General features: G+C 34.1%; 3 protein-coding genes across 4 annotated transcripts; all 3 read left to right on the top strand.

Moving 5' to 3' along the window:
- The first annotated feature begins 229 nt into the window (after positions 1–229).
- Positions 230–5,106, top strand: LOC139897637 (actin-related protein 3). Of its 2 annotated transcripts, none has more exons than XM_071880333.1 (9): positions 230–562; positions 1,295–1,763; positions 2,392–2,538; positions 2,624–2,716; positions 3,373–3,492; positions 3,616–3,726; positions 4,159–4,311; positions 4,518–4,616; positions 4,810–5,106. In XM_071880333.1, exons 1-9 carry the CDS (start codon positions 513–515, stop codon positions 4,888–4,890), a joined length of 1,323 nt encoding a protein of 440 aa, XP_071736434.1. In that variant the 5' UTR covers positions 230–512; the 3' UTR covers positions 4,891–5,106. The 2 variants fall into 2 exon arrangements, with proteins under 2 accessions (XP_071736434.1, XP_071736435.1); XM_071880334.1 differs by having other exon boundaries at positions 232–562; positions 4,159–4,290.
- Positions 5,107–6,012: 906 nt separating this feature from the next.
- On the top strand, positions 6,013–7,179 carry LOC139901285 (uncharacterized). Its single transcript, XM_071884014.1, has 2 exons — positions 6,013–6,076; positions 6,125–7,179. Exons 1-2 carry the CDS (start codon positions 6,013–6,015, stop codon positions 7,177–7,179), a joined length of 1,119 nt encoding a protein of 372 aa, XP_071740115.1.
- A 1,215-nt stretch (positions 7,180–8,394) lies between these two features.
- LOC139901284 (uncharacterized) lies at positions 8,395–9,880 on the top strand. The gene is made up of 2 exons (XM_071884013.1): positions 8,395–8,967; positions 9,662–9,880. Exons 1-2 carry the CDS (start codon positions 8,395–8,397, stop codon positions 9,878–9,880), a joined length of 792 nt encoding a protein of 263 aa, XP_071740114.1.
- The last annotated feature ends 6,815 nt before the right edge of the window (positions 9,881–16,695 follow it).

Here is a 16,695-nt window from a genome sequence, read left to right as displayed (position 1 = left end):
TAAATTTTCATCCTAGATTCGTCACTACAACTATTGTCGATAGGAAGTATGTCACATCATAACACTTTCTTTAAATATAAATAAAAAAAATGTTTCGGGTCAAGGTAACCGTACCAACGTTCACCGGGTCAAACATGACCGGATCCAAAACCCAAAATCAGACAGCCGATCTCCAAATCATCATTGAATTAGAGCAAAAGATAGTGGGCTAATTACTGAATTTTATGTAACAACTGAATTTTATGTAGTATCATTTTCGATGAACCCAAATGGATGTAACTACTACTAAACTCACTATTACTAAAATTATCTATTATCTATCACTGGTTGTTGAATTGCCGTTATCAATCGATTTCCCCCAACGATCATATGATCATTTCTTCACTAAATCCAACTCATATCGGATCCCAATTACAGATCCATTTTCAGTTCTATAATAATAATTATAATTATAATTATAATTATAATAATATTAGTGTTATATCTGTATACTCTTCAGAATCTCATCAATCATGAATCCTTCAACATCTCGTCCTGCTGTAGTAATCGACAACGGCACCGGGTAATATTTTGTACCAATTACTTGTATTATTTTTAATTGATCACCAGGTGTTCGATGAATTGACTGAACGAAATCATAATGATGTCTGAAAATGTATAGAAAAAATTAAAACTTTAATAAAATTTCAAATTTTACTCCGTATTTTATATGTGTACACCTTCCAATTACTCCTATTATATGCACACTACATGTTACTACATGTACACGACATGTTACTACATGTAAACGACATGTTACTACATGTAATCCAGTAACTTGTCATCACTTTTTGATGGCTGTGGAAACTTTAATGGCTGCCATGGTTTAATGGTTATAATATGAAAGTAATCGGATACAATGGTACAAATTGAACATTTGATGGATAAAAAATGATCTTTTTAAGTATTAAACATTTAATAGAATTTTGGATATAAATGTTTAGACACTTAATCTTAGATCTTAAGTGTATAGCTATGCACAGTTGCACACCCGATACATTTGATATATTTGTTGAAATAAGCATGTGTGGTGTTTAGCCTAGGTTGCTGAGATGGGTCCATTTTAAAAAGTATCCTAGGTTCAATCTTCATCCGGGCCAAGGATAAATTTAATTGATTAGATAATTTTATATGGTAAATTGGATCAGTTGTTTGGGTCACCATTTGAGCGGGATAATGTGATCAATCAGCATTATTATTTTTTTTTTTTTTTGGAATTAATGTGAGATTATAACATATGATGGTGGTAATACAGGTATACTAAAATGGGTTTTGCGGGTAATGTGGAGCCGTGCTTTATTGCTCCAACAGTGGTTGCGATTAATGAGTCATTTATAACGCAACCTAATCGTAACTCGAATAAGAGTAGCAGTAGTTGGCTAGCGCAGCACAGTGCAGGTGTAATGGCCGATCTTGATTTTTTTATTGGGGAAGAAGCTATTTCGAAATCGAGAACTAGTGGTGCTTATAATTTGAGTTACCCGATTAAACATGGGCAAGTGGAAAATTGGGATGCAATGGAACGGTTTTGGCAGCAATGTATATTTAATTATCTGCGGTGTGATCCAGAGGATCATTACTTTTTGTTGACCGAAAGTCCGTTGACTCCACCCGAAAGTCGAGAGTATACTGGTGAGATTATGTTTGAGACGTTTAATGTTCCCGGTCTTTATATTGCTGTGCAGCCGGTACTTGCTCTTGCTGCAGGGTACACGACATCTAAGGTTGGTTGTTAAATTATTATAATTGTTGAATGTTAAATTATGGAAATTCATTTATTATGTTTCTTCGTGTTGATGTTAATTACTAAGTACTAAATTCAATTGTTAGAATCATCCATGTACGTATGTAATGAGAAATATTGATAATTAATCTGAATGCACAAGTTGAGTGTTAAATGTGACTGGTTAACAGTCATTTAACTTCCAGAACTGGGAAACATGTGATATAAGTAATTTATGTTTATGATACGATTATTCAAGCTATATCATATCATATCATATATATAATTTAAATGGGAGCCTTTACATTAGCGCTTTTGTTGAAGTTAAGTTAAATAAACATCATAAAGCCTTACATTTGCCAACTTAAGTAAGCTAAAAAAATTGAAAAGTGAACAAGTCTTGTTGATCAGTTGATGCATGCATAAAATACTTTTATTCTTTCTTTTTGGGTATTCTGTTATCTGTTTTTTTTTTTTTTTATTTGTTCATTTCATTCAAAACTGTCTTTGTAGCTATTGTTAAATTCAGTGAATCATATGCATATACTGTAGAGTCACATAGTTGCACTATTTACAATGGTACAAATATTCCCTTTTTCATTAACATATAGTCCTATACATTTGTATAGTGTGAGATGACAGGTGTTGTAGTAGATGTCGGGGACGGGGCCACCCATGTTGTACCTGTTGCTGAAGGTTATGTAATTGGCAGCAGCATCAAGTCTATACCGGTTTCGGGAAAAGACGTTACCCTCTTTGTGCAACAGTTGATGCGTGTATGTTGATTTTGACTTCGGTTTCCATTTTGGTTTTACAAGTTTAAGTTTTTAAGTGTAGTGTTTGGTTATATTGATTTTGTAGGAAAGAGGAGAACATGTTCCCCCAGAAGATTCACTAGAAGTAGCTCGTAAGATTAAGGAGACTTATTGCTACACATGTTCAGACATTGTCAAGGTTGTTAGAATTGCTTGCTTATCTCAAATTCTAATCATAATTAAAGATTTTTGTAAAACTCCCTGATTAATGCCGATTACTCCCCGATTACTTCTTATAAGGAATCAGCCGATCCGACTTTTCAAAATCCGAGTAATTAATTGGTTAATCGGTATTATCGGTCAACTTTTTAGTATGAACTTAAATTAGAATTTTAGAGTTCTTGAACAAATGAAGATTATGTTTATCTTTCTAGACAAATATGTTAACGTTTTTGTTTATTTTTATGGATTTCTTGTAAATTTATACATATAATTGTGAAATTTATTATTTAAATGTATAAAAGTCCAACCGATTACTCTCCGAGTTGTTGATTAATCCCTCAAAACCTCCGAAACGAGTACTTCCCAAGTAGCGATTTTTGCAGCTCTGTAATTATCACACTTGTTATAAATAGTAAGTGACAAAATTATTATTTAAATATATATCAGTCCACTGGATTACTCCATCAGAAGTCCCGACTGAGTAATTAATACACTTGTTATACATAGAAAGTGACAAAATGTTGCTGGTTAACCCAAACTGATGCGGCATCTTTCGACCTGCACTAAAAAAATCTAGTTTAGCATGGTCCACAATTCAATATTATATGACTTATTTTTTACTTTGTTTTATAGGAATACAATAAGCATGACAAAGAACCAGCAAAGTACATTAAACAATGGAGAGGTATTAAACCCAAGACTGGGGCACCATACTCATGTGATGTTGGCTATGAACGATTTCTTGGTCCCGAGGTACGAACGATTTACGCTAATGAAGTATATTGCTTTTTCTGTAGATTTTTAGGGCATTATTTATTAATTTATTTTGTATTAAATTTTTAAATGGTTAGTAACTTTCCATATTATATCATGCAGATTTTTTTCAATCCGGAAATATACAATAAAGACTTCACGACCCCTTTACCTGCTATAATAGATAAATGTATTCAATCCGCACCAATTGATACAAGAAGGGCTCTATATAAGGTAATCGATTTTTATTCCACTGTTGAGTTCACTAGTTGCTTTTGAAGACATGCTTAAACCCCTTATTAGATCAATAAAGGATTATATAAAATTACAAATTTACATCACAACAATCTAATCTCTCGATAGGCCAACCCATCAACTAGAGGTGTCAAGATGGACAGCCCGTTTATATTGGACCCACTTTAACACTTTGTAGCTGTTCTTTTAATGCTAGTAAAAACCAATGTATTTAAAATGATTACAAAAACAATATTGTTACAATTATAATATACATCTTTAATCTTTAATACTACGTATTATAATATTATAATGTTCTTATTTGACCCGCTTGAAATTAATTAAACCCAGAATGACATATATGTAAGTAAATGGGTTAAAAATGTCATCTTTATAACCAAGATAGTTTTCTTTTGGATCCTTTTTTTTCAGAATATAGTGTTGTCTGGAGGATCAACCATGTTTAAAGACTTCCAGCGTAGGCTACAAAGGGATACGAAGAAGATTGTGGATGCACGCGTTCTTGCATCTAGCACCAGACATAGTAATACTCATGAAATAAAAGTAAGCATGCTTATCTGGCAAGTAACTAACACATTTATAGCTACTTTGTTAAAATGTAAATTTCAGGCATTTTATATGCATTTTACATAATTATACCAAGATATGTACACACAATCGCACTTCGCAAAAAAAAAAAAAAAAAGAAAAAAAAAAAAAAAAGTGTTATGGGTCAAATCGAAACCCGTTTTGACATATTACCTGGACTCTTCCTTTAATTTTGGTACCAGGCACAGCCAGTTGAAGTCAATGTAGTCAGCCATCCAATCCAGAGATATGCTGTATGGTTTGGAGGCTCTGTACTTGCATCAACGCCCGAGTTTTTTACGGTAATATTTATCTCAGATTTGTTAATTTGTACCTATCATTACTATTTAGATTCTATTTTTATATCTATAATTCTATAATATAATATAATATAAAGATATTAAAGATATCATTATAACTTCTAATCTTTATTTCTTTTATTGAAAATTAGAGAGTAATGATCTTCCTTCTTATTTTTCGTTTGCTTGTGGATAGGCTTGCCATACAAAAGCGGAGTACGAGGAATATGGGGCAAGTATATGCCGTACAAATCCTGTTTTCAAGGGGATGTATTGATTGATTTGGGTCTGTTTTGCACTTCATGTTCCTGTGCATTTTGTAGGTTAGCTTTGTTAGAAAAAAAACTAATGCCCTTATCTGATTCATTCATTAAACTGCAAATAGGTTTTGTTTTTGCCCATTGAAACGTTTGTTTATCTAAGCAAAAACTTATAAGGTGACCAAAGTTGAGCACATAAAGGTGTCATCAAATTGTTTCAAACATTGTATTCAAGTGGAACTAAATTTTAGATCATTAGCTTTGTATCAATTTTCTTGTTTCCTGCAGCGTTATGAAATATTTCATCATATGTGTTCTCGAAAAAATGTTTCATACGATGGTCTAGTCAGCACATCGTTGGGAAAAGGTCGAAAACACCCATTATCTTTTTATATGTTTTTTTAACTACCCAAATCAAATCATTCATTAACAAATAGAAAATGTTCGAACGATAATTGATCATATATGTAAACCCAACCACACACGAAGTTTTTTGCACTAAAAGAAAGCGTAATGAGGAGGTCTAATAAGACAATAAGGTTGAGATGAACAACAATTGCCTACAAGTGACATACAACAACAATGCATAAACCTTCTACTTCGAAAAGGGTTACAACTGTTGATTTGTTTCTTCTGAGGCTCCATTCCAAGTTATGCCTATATGAAAATTTACAAATAAGTCAATAACGCAACTATAACTATCAAGATGATTAAGATGATAGTATTAGAAAAAACTAACATAAAAAAATCAATGCTTTAATAAAAATAAAATAAAAAAAAGTTATTTGTCATAAAAACGTACCTTGAACAAATTGGTCATACGGAAGATTAATATAAGCTTCTCTTCTTAGGCTAAAAAGGTAGACTCGATTTTAAAATGATGATTTTCTTAGAAAATATTGTGAGATTGTCATAAATAAATAAGATTCAAATCTGAAATCACTCGAAAGAAACTTAAAACTCCAATCACTAAACTATTTTGTGATGGTTATTAATAGTAATATTATATATTACATTGTATTATTTCACCAGTACTAACCTAATCCTCCAAATTTTTAGGGCGATCTTAATAGAAATTCAGCGCCGGTGTTTTTTCTTCTTTTTCCGGTGATCTCTAGCAGGCTCAAACGCCTATCACCATGGTGGGTAACGTTCGTAATGTGCCGCTCAAAGATGGGTGGTCTGTCAAGGTACGACGCAGTGGTAAGTCTTCATATCTAAAGCTCGACATCGATTTACAGAAATGATCAGAGAAAGAGTATCAATCGTTTTTTGTTACTAACTTCCCGGAACATGCCGACGTTCCTGCTCTTTGGAAGGTGTTTGATGGCTATGGCTACCTGATCGATGTCTACATAGCAAAGAAGAGAGCGAAATCTGGTAAACGCTTTGGTTTCATTAGATTCATGGGTGTTAAACATGTGCTCGATATGGAAAACAGACTTGCAGATGTCTGGATGGGGAGTTTTCACTTCTACGTGGAAGCTTCCAAATTCGATAGCACTAAAACTACCAAGAGTCTTACCGAGCGGGTTACACATGTTGTGGATGTTGATGAAGATAAGGTACCAAAAGCTTCTAACGTTGCTCCTAAGATCATTAAGAATCCAGAAAAGACGAAGGTTGATTTAGCAGACGAAAACTCGTATGCGTCCAGGGTGTCTGTCAAAAAACAACCCGTTTTGCAGACTACTATTGAGGATTCTGATTTAATCTCGATTTCTAATAAGGACTACGTTGTTATGGCCAAGGTTAAAGACGTGGGTGCTCTTTATTCGGTATACAAAGTTTGCTTAGCCGAGGGTTTTTCTAACTTCGACATTCAATACGTTGGTGGCTATTGGATTTGGTTTAAATTTGAGACTTTAGTGAGTGTTTCAGCTTTCAAAACGAATGATAACATTTTGTCTTTGTTCTATTGCATCAAAGAACCTTCTGATAACTTCACCGTAGATGAAAGAATCGTTTGGATTGAAATTTCGGGTTTGCCTACATGTGCGTGGGGCACGAATGCTAGTAAGAAGTTAGCCTCCTTGTTTGGCAGATTTCTTTTTTTCGAATCCAATAGCAAACTGCCTTTATCATCTAGTAGAGTATGCATTGCTACTTATGATAAGAAACCTATTTTATCAAATGTAACAATTGGTATTAAAGGCATTAGTGTGGAGGTTTATGCACATGAAGTTGGAACGTGGATGTTCGATATTGAGTCTACAATCGATCCTGTTAGCAGCAACGATGTGTCTACTAATATTGATGACATAATCAGCAGCTCCTCGGATTCTTCTGATATTGAGGAAGATTAAGATCACCTCAAGGAGTTTTCTGGTATTCATATTAATTCAGATTCAGGTTGTAAAGTGGAAGAGAGTAAAGATGAGGTCTCGGTTAATTGCTCAGCTAGCGATCAGGTAGGCTCGATTCATACTAAACCTATCGTTGCAAACACAAGTGATATGACAGATTTGAATCATAATAATCCAATGGATGATAGTTCTAGTCGGTCACATCCCCCTGGTTTTTCTAAACAGCCTACGGGCTCGTTCTCTGGGGGCTCGGTTAATTGTCATACATCGTTCACTGTCTTGAATCATGACCCAACACTAGTTGTTGCTTCACAGAATCCGGAACTAAGTGATGATATTTTTGGCATTGGCGAATTACTTGGGTATAATTTTAAGGGCTGTAGTGTTGTTCTGAATCGTGATGGCGGGAAATTTGGTTTCAAATGAAGATCCTTTCCATCAATAGTTGCGGGTCAGAGATGTACTCTAAGAGGAAGTGGATCAATGGCCTATGTGTTTCGTTGAATGTGCAATATCTGGGTATACAAGAATCAAAGATGTCTAGATTTTTATGCACCGTCTGAGATCGTTTTGGGGTAATCATAACTTCGATTATGCTTTGAGTTTGGCTCGTGGTTTTTCGGGTGGTATTATTTCGTTATGGGATCCGAATGCTTTTTCTAAAAGCGGTATGTGGTGTGATGATAATTTTGTAATTGTTAAAGGTACGTGGATATGTGAGAATATGGAAGTGTTTATGGTTAATGTTACGCTCCTCAAGCGTTGTCGGATAAGACTTTGTTGTGGAATAAGTTATCTTCGTTCATGGCTACTCACCAGGGTGATTTTATTTTTATGGGGGATTGGAATTCAGTTAGAATTCGAGATGATAGGTGCGGTTCGGATATCTGTGCACAAGATGCACAGGTGTTTATTGATTTCATTGAGAGAAATTCGTTATATAAAGTCCCGTTAGGTGGTCTTCACTTCACATGGCGTAATAAGGCGGGTAGTAAGTTAAGTAAAATTGATCGATTTTTTATTACTAACAATGTGCTTAATGTTTTAGATGACTTGAAAGGCTCGGTTTTGGCTCGTGGACATTCGGATCATTCTCCGATTCTTCTTTTTCAAGAGAAGATTGATTTTGGTCCAACGTACTTCAAGATTTTTGAATCGTGGTTTGTCCGTCTTGATTTCGACCCTACTGTTCGTAAAGCTTGAGACATTGTTAACATGGACAAGGATGTTGACATAGTGGCTAAGCTTAAATTAATGAAGGGTCATCTCAGAAGTTGGATTAGTTCTTCTAGATCTAATGAATCTGTGAGATTTAAGGAGATTGTTAACAAGATCAATGACATTGATATTTCTATAGATGATGGCACCGCAGGGGCTGATTTGATCAGCATTCGAAATAGTTTGGTTGCGGAAAGAGACGAGTTGTTGAAGTTGGAAGATATTGATTCATTTCGGAAATTTAGTATTAAATGGGACATTGAGGGTGACGAAAACTCCAAGTTTTTTCACGCGTCTCTTAAACACAAACGTTATTCTCAACATATACAAGGCTTATTGGTTGATGGTGTTTGGATTGAGGATCCTGATGTTATAAAGGATAAGTTCTTTGATTACTACATGTCCAAGTTTGATGCATTTCATACACGTGTGGAGTTTGGTCATATTAATCCACACTATCGACTCACTGTTAACGAAGACGAATTACTTGAGAGAGACTTGGATGATTCGGAGATTAAAAATGCGGTGTGGGATTGCGGTAGTTGTAACATCCCAGATAACACGTTCCCTGTAACATGATATTGTCCGCTTTGCCCGTAGGCGCACAGATTTTTATTGGCAACCACACACGACGAGCACTTTCCCAGGAGGTCACCCATCCTGGTAGTGCCCTTGCATGAGCATGCTTAACTGCAGAGTTCTCATGGGATCTGCTGCGCTTGTGGTCCCAAAACGCGTCATGCTAGGAAAGGTCTCCACACCCTTATAATGCATGCTTCGTTCCCCTATCCAACCGATGCGGGACGGAAGTAACACGGATGTTACAATCCTCCCCCTAATGGGACACAGCGTCCTCGATGTGCACGTTTGGTTCGGGGCCTGGCTCTGATACCATCTGTAACATCCCAGGTAACACGTTCCCCGTAGCATGATATTGTCCGCTTTTCCCGTAGGCGCACGGATTTTTCTTGGCAACCACACACGACGAGCACTTTCCCAGGAGGTCACCCATCCTGGTAGTGCCCTTGCATGAGCACGCTTAACTGCAGAGTTCTCATGGGATCTGCTGCGCTTGTGGTCCCAAAATGCGTCATGCTAGGAAAGGTCTCCACACCCTTATAAGGCATGCTTCGTTCCCCTCTCCAAACGATGTGGGACGGATGTGGGACGGATGTTACAGTAGTTCTAAGGCTCCGGGACCGGACGATATCTCTTTCGTTTCATTAAAAAAAATTTGGGACATTTTTCAATTTGATATTTGCAGGGATATCAGAAGATTTTTTCTTCAGGCATCATGCATCGAGGTGCAAATTCGGCTTTTTTCACTCTTATCCCAAAAGTTACGAACCCGATTCTTGTGACCGATTTTCGACCCATCTCGTTGGTGGGCTTCTTTTACAAGATTGTCATGAAGATACTCACAAATCGTTTGCTTAGTGTTATTGACAAGATCATTAACTGTAGTGACCCCGAACTTTTGTGACGACCCGAAAATTTCCGACCAAATTTAAACTTAATATTTATATGGTTTCGACACGATAAGAAAAGCCTATTTAATTGAATCTCAAAATGTTTGAACTATGTTTCATGAATTCATTGACCTTTGACTGCTCTCAACGATTCACGAACCACTATTTATAAATAGATACATATATATTTAAATATATGAATTTGAAATATAAATTGAAATAGTGTATGGCGTAATTGTTAAAACTAAAATGTAAAATAAAATAATATATAATAACTATTATTTAAAAGGTATCTATATATGTAAATGAAGTATATGGAATATATATATAAATATATTCGAATTTATTTTGTAATCGACAGTAACGCTCAATTGTAATTTGATCGATATTAAACGAGTTAAAAATGAATATATGTAATTTTAAAATAAACGGTGATCTGAAAATGAGTTCTATAAATTTTAGACTTATTAAAAGTGTATTTAGGAATTATTGGTTAAGTTTTGACACTTTTTATATTTTACCCATAAATGAGAGGGACAGTTGATGTAATTTTTATTTAACAAATTAATGATCGAATTTTATACCATAATGACCAAAATAAATAAATATAATTAATTTAAAAATATGGGATTTTTCTGAACATTTTTATCCGCCACAAATTAACAACGGGGCACGAATCAAGTCCATAAAATAATAAAAACCAAAATTGTCGGCACAATATTAAATATAAGGGGCGGCTTTTAATATTAAACGTGATAATTACTATTAGGATACACTGTTTTCTTTCTTGACTAAATTCATATAAGAGTTGTTTATATAAATATAAATATATACATTCATATTACATATGCATACAGCATACTATATAACAAACATATATCCCTTCAATCACTCTCTCTTTTTGACAAGCATCACCATCTTTCATTTTACAGTCCACTAACACGTCACCTTGTTTCTTTGCTCCGTTCGAAAACCACCACAATCTAACTTATTCATATAGATATATATATATATCTACAAAGAATGAGATATATATGGATACATATAGATGTATATATATATCAACCCACCTTCTATATTTTTTTTCCTCTTCATCACCTCCACCACCGAAGACCCACTTACGGATCACCACTTCGACACCTCATAACCACCATCATATCCGATCCTAACATTACCAATTTGTATTTCCATCGCCACCTTGAGCAACCCGTTGCCACCATCACAACCGTCACCTCGCCGCCACCATCCTCCCCATTCATGAGCTTCCAACCACCTTCCTCATCACCACCATAATTAACCACCACCACAACATCACATTGAACATCCAATTATATACTGCTATAGCTGCATCTTTCAACTTGGAACAAAAACAAAACCCATCAACAACCGTTAAATACTATCACCAAACCACATAACCCACTATCGAATCATCACTCTTTATTTCATTTTTTTTTCTTTTCAAATGATGCACCTGTTTTCCTCTTTTGGTTTCTGCTGTAGCAATTACAAACAACCACCTTCTTCATAAGAACCAACACCATCGCAAACACCAAACAACACATAAAACCTGCCACCTTCGGACCCGTTCCTGCTGCTCCTGGTTTACTGTTGTAGTGAAGGAAAATGATGAAAGGTTACGAATATTGATAAGGATGATGAGACTCACGATGATGATGATGCTATGAGGACAAGGATAATACAAAAAAGATAATGATACATGATGAAAACGATGATGGCAGGATGTTTTTTTTTTACGATGATGATAAAGATAATTGGAATTTGATAATGAGGTGTGGTTGTCTTGTTTCCTTTTTCCCTAATCCACTTGTACAGTTGACGTTTAATTTAAGGTGCCATTTCTTATAATTGGGCCGAAATCCAAAATTTGTTATAAATGATGAAGAGTAAACGAATTACAGGTTTAATAAATATCGAAGTGGTATTAAGAGAGAAAAACTGAATTGGAGCATTGGTTTAGGGTGTTGGCGGTATTCGGGAGGTCATGGGTTCGAGTCCTGGCAGAGACAGTTTTATATTTTTTTTGGATCTTATACTCTTAAGGTAGTAAAATTATTATTATTATGATTATTTGCATTATTAGTATTATTATTAAAAAAAGTATTATTATTATTATTATTATTATTATTATTATTATTATTATTATTATTATTATTATTATTATTATTATTATTATTATTATTATTATTATTATTATTATTAGTATTCATTAACATTAAAATTATCATTTTCAATAAAATTATCACTACTATTATTATTATTATCATTATTAAAAAAAAAACTATTATTAAGACTATCATTTTTTTCTATCATTATTATTAAAAGTAACATTTTTATAAAAATTATCATTTTTATTATTATTAATATTACTCTAGATTACTATAACTAATATTTTGTAAGCAAAAGATTAAGTAGATAAAAATATGTATAATAACCATAACTTAAATTTATAAACACTTTACTTAAATACACAAAAGAAATATATAATAAAGTATATAAGTTATTAATATAAAAATTATCATTAATAATAATATAATTATTGGTTCAATTACAATTATATGTATTGATGAAAATACAAATGATATAGGTTCGTGAATTCGAGGCCAACCTTGTATTGTTCAGTTGTTCAATATAGTCATATGTATTTTTACTACAACTGCTTTATTAAATGCTTTTGAAATACATTTTGAACTGCGAATATATGAAATGCTTTTATAAATGTTTGACGAGATAGACACAAGAAAAACATTCCTTATGTGTCGAGAGAATGATTTTATACACAGGTTATGTGTATGTTATTTTTGTGCACGAGATATGTGTACGGTTACTAAGATTTATGAAAGATGATTTCGTACACGAGAAATGTGTACTGTATCCAAAAGATATCGCATGTACATTACAGGTGGGTATAGGATTCGGGCCCATTTGTACCATGCAGCATTTAAATCTTGTGGTATATCAAAATGATGAATTTTATTGTTTTATGATAAACTTATGAACTCACCAACCTTTTGGTTGACACTTGAAAGCATGTTTATTCTCAGATATGAAAGAAACATTCCGCTGTGCATTTGCTCATTTTAAAAAAATTATTTGGAGTCGATCATCGCAATGGAACCAGATGTTGGTGACTTCGTCCAGATGGATTAGGACGGGTCCTTTCAGTTGGCATCAGAACGGTGGTCTTAGCGAACCAGGTCATGCATTAGTGTGTCTAACTGATAAGTCGTTAGGATGCATTAGTGAGTCGGGACTTCGATCGTGTCTGCATGTCAAAAGTTTTGCTTATCATTTAGTGTCAAAAATTATTTGTTTATCATCCTTAAAGTCTAGACACGTCTTACTGCCTCTATTGCATAGACATTGTATAGATAAATTCATATCTTAGCGTATCTGTTATTGTTACCTTTACCTGACAGCTTCCGTAGATTCCTCCGTAACTTATGGGATTTTAGTATTATATATGCATATGTAAATTATGTATTGCAGGGTACTAATCTACATCCTATAATCTATTTCTTATCAAAAATCCTTTATCTGATAGTACGAGATGAATCCCTCAACCAGTTCGAGTCCCTCAGATTCCGATAGCTATTCCGATGGTTATTCCGACAGCTATTCCGACATGGATATTCACCTAAGCTCCGGAAGCAGCGTTACCAGAATGAATCAACCAATCAACCATCCTCAATTCATCTGATGGGTTCTTAGTCGACTTAATCAATCGAGACGCGAAGAAGGCGATCCTTTTCACCAAACGAATTTACCTCTTGGCGAAGAACATGAAGCACTTACCGGCGAACCAGTCCGAAACACCATTTTCACCCTCATTTCCAGAGTATCTCGCCACGATTATATTCTATCTAAAATTCTAAACCTTATTCATCCGCTTGTTCCAACCGCCAATCATCCCGGAGTAATCGAAGAAGTCAACGAATTTCGCGCTCGAGTAATCAATTTGGAGAATATGGTGCAAAATTTACCAGTTTCAACAACATCACCGACACCAACAGTACCATCAGTAACAACACCAGTACCATCAACAATCCATGCCTCATCATCTCATTCTGTACCTCGAGCATAATTTTCGTTCTACATCTTGTCCTACATCGATTATCTTCGTTCTACGTATCGTTCTACATCCTTGATCTTCGTTCGACATGGCAATTATGTAATCTCTAATGTTTTAGAGATTATGTACTCTAGTTCTAGCCATAAATCTGATGAGTTTAATATCACATTGACTCATTAAATCCATGATTACGTCTGAAGAAAATATATATGTATATATGTTTTCATAAAATTAAAATTTTTATTGTACAAACTGTTAATGGTGAAAATATTTTAACGGGTAGGTAATACCCGAGGAATATTTAGATTTCGCATTAATAAGTTACACCGTACATTCTTCGAACCTGAATCAATAGTCATTTACTATCCTACCTACATCCACAGATATACCAATCCGTTCACCACAGAATAACCATTTTCATTCAATTTCATATTTGGATTTTGACCTATCAGAATCCAACAAGTGGCATAATGAAGAAAACATTTGACAAAATAAAATTTGTTAGAAACAAACAAATTAACTATGAGAAATTTGCTAAGAATCTACGCTAATTGCTCCTAGCTAATTGTTCCTAGCTAACTGATTACATTTTATTTATCGCAATTTAATTATCGCAATTTATATTCTTGCAATTTTATTTATTGTCATTTAATTTCTGTTATTTACTTTACGTACTTTATTTATTGTCATTTAATTTCTGTTATTTATTTTACGCACTTTAAATATCGGGACAAGTATACAAGGTTTTGACATATCATGTCGACACATCTATATATATTATTTGGAATCACAATAGACACTCTATATGCAGTAATGATCGAGTTCTCTATATAGGGTTGAGGTTGATTCTACAATAATATATATAGTTTGAGTTGTGATCGAGTCTGAGACATGTACACGGGTTACGATACGTATTAATTAATTCGAATATTATATATTAAACTATATATGAATGATTGGACTGTTAACTGTGGACTATCGACTGTGGACGAATGATAATGGACAATTAAAATGAATTAAAATACTGATCATAACATATGAAACTAAATAATTCTTCAAGTTTTCCACTTGATTTCATCTTAAACCTCATTTGTATCTTGATGATTAAAATCTGCGTTCAAACCTTTCGTAATTCTCGAAAACACCTCAATTGAAAGGATGAACCAACCGCACTTCATCTACAAGAAGAAAGATTATGCATATAGTTATGCACCGGAAAACACTCGGAACCTGAGTAAGCGTTTAAAACGTATCTGTGCTAGCTCCTTTGGCGTTGTTATTACCGAAAATAATTTTGCAATTTCTTTTCAAATTAGCCAAATTTGTCACAGCTCCAGCAAGTCAACTTCGACTTTTCATTCGAAGTAGCCTTACTATAATCCTGATATATACGATTACCCTTTTGATACCGGAGAATTCTTTTATATTCCATCATATTACCAGCAGACGTACCAGCAACCTCGTTGCTCCTTGGCTTAAATCTCTCCGACAAATCACTATATTTATCTATTGAAGTCTCATCATGTACTCATCAGCATCTTGTAACAAGAATTGCGATACCAATTATCGGGAATGAGCAAATCTGTATTTTTGAGTCTCGCAACGTTTCCACATCAACAGTTATATGTATCCATATAACATTTATCTCTTAGAACTATGATCTTCCATTCTGAAATTCTGAAAAGCACCCAGTCTGCGAATTAATGCTCTGAATTTTGAAAAGTTGAATGAAGCAACAAAAACTGTAAACGGCCTCAACAGCCAAAAGTTGATGATAAAGAATTGTATGTTGGCAAAGCTCAGAAAAAGTTTGAAACTGAAAAATTGATTGAGCAAACTACGAAGGAGTCTCTGAACAAATCACAAGGACTAAACTTGTACATTAAGAATCCTGATGATTCTGTTTCTGATGAAATCTTTAGCGAATATCTTGCTCCTTACTCCAAACTCTTGCGGACAAATTTTCTTCATCATCTTTCGATATTAGAAATTCCAAGATATCATCGTATCTTTCATTATAAATATCCTCCATATTTCTGAAGATATTTTCATAACTAATCTTATCTGAACTCATTAATCTCTTCGTGCTATCAGTGTTACATCATATAGAAACTGTTAGTTTCTATATTCTGTAAACTTTTGAGCTTAAAATATGAATGTTATTGAAGTAGTGTTGGAAATTGAAGCATGAGTTAGTATAATATAATGCGCTTGGCCAACGTGATTATATTACAGTAAGTCATGCTGAGTTTCTAATGGGACGTGATGATTCACATAACATAATGTCATCATGTGCCATGTTACATAACTCTTTCATTCTATTTAACTTCTGAACTTATCAAGAAAGTATATTCTTGATAGTTCTATTCTCAGTGATTGTGGTAATTTGACAAATCAAATCGTGCTATTTAGTTCTTTCTTGATTAAAACATTAAGTTCATTCGAAACACCATACTTACGAATTCTGGACCGTTACTCGCTTTACTAGAGGTCGAGAAGAGAAGAAAAAGGCAAAGAGCTCCGAAACATAAGGGAAGATATAAAACCCGATAACAACACATAAATTACAGACCGTGTATATCAATGTTTATCGCAACATAAAGACACGGGAGAATTAAAAACACTATAACCCCAAGGGCGAAGTAGAAGAAAACAAATTCCTCCGGTGGAAGTTGGAAAAGGAGGATGATTGTTGCAATAGTAAGGATAAGGACAAGGATTAGAACTGGATTAAGCATG

This window comes from Rutidosis leptorrhynchoides, chromosome 3 (genome assembly GCF_046630445.1).
Source record: "Rutidosis leptorrhynchoides isolate AG116_Rl617_1_P2 chromosome 3, CSIRO_AGI_Rlap_v1, whole genome shotgun sequence".
NCBI lineage: Eukaryota > Viridiplantae > Streptophyta > Magnoliopsida > Asterales > Asteraceae > Rutidosis > Rutidosis leptorrhynchoides.
This window is presented reverse-complemented; position numbering and strand designations above follow the sequence as displayed.

Bases quoted from the DNA above. Each gene is read 5' to 3' on its own strand.
- LOC139897637 (XM_071880333.1), top strand. From the start codon at position 513: ATGAATCCTTCAACATCTCGTCCTGCTGTAGTAATCGACAACGGCACC. The intron at 3,727-4,158 runs GTAATCGATTTT...CTTTTTTTTCAG, and splicing joins CAAGAAGGGCTCTATATAAG to AATATAGTGTTGTCTGGAGG. The intron at 4,312-4,517 runs GTAACTAACACA...TTTTGGTACCAG, and splicing joins TAAGCATGCTTATCTGGCAA to GCACAGCCAGTTGAAGTCAA.
- LOC139901285 (XM_071884014.1), top strand. From the start codon at position 6,013: ATGGTGGGTAACGTTCGTAATGTGCCGCTCAAAGATGGGTGGTCTGTC. The intron at 6,077-6,124 runs GTAAGTCTTCAT...AGAAATGATCAG, and splicing joins TGTCAAGGTACGACGCAGTG to AGAAAGAGTATCAATCGTTT.
- LOC139901284 (XM_071884013.1), top strand. From the start codon at position 8,395: ATGGACAAGGATGTTGACATAGTGGCTAAGCTTAAATTAATGAAGGGT. The intron at 8,968-9,661 runs GTAACATGATAT...TGATATTTGCAG, and splicing joins TCCCAGATAACACGTTCCCT to GGATATCAGAAGATTTTTTC.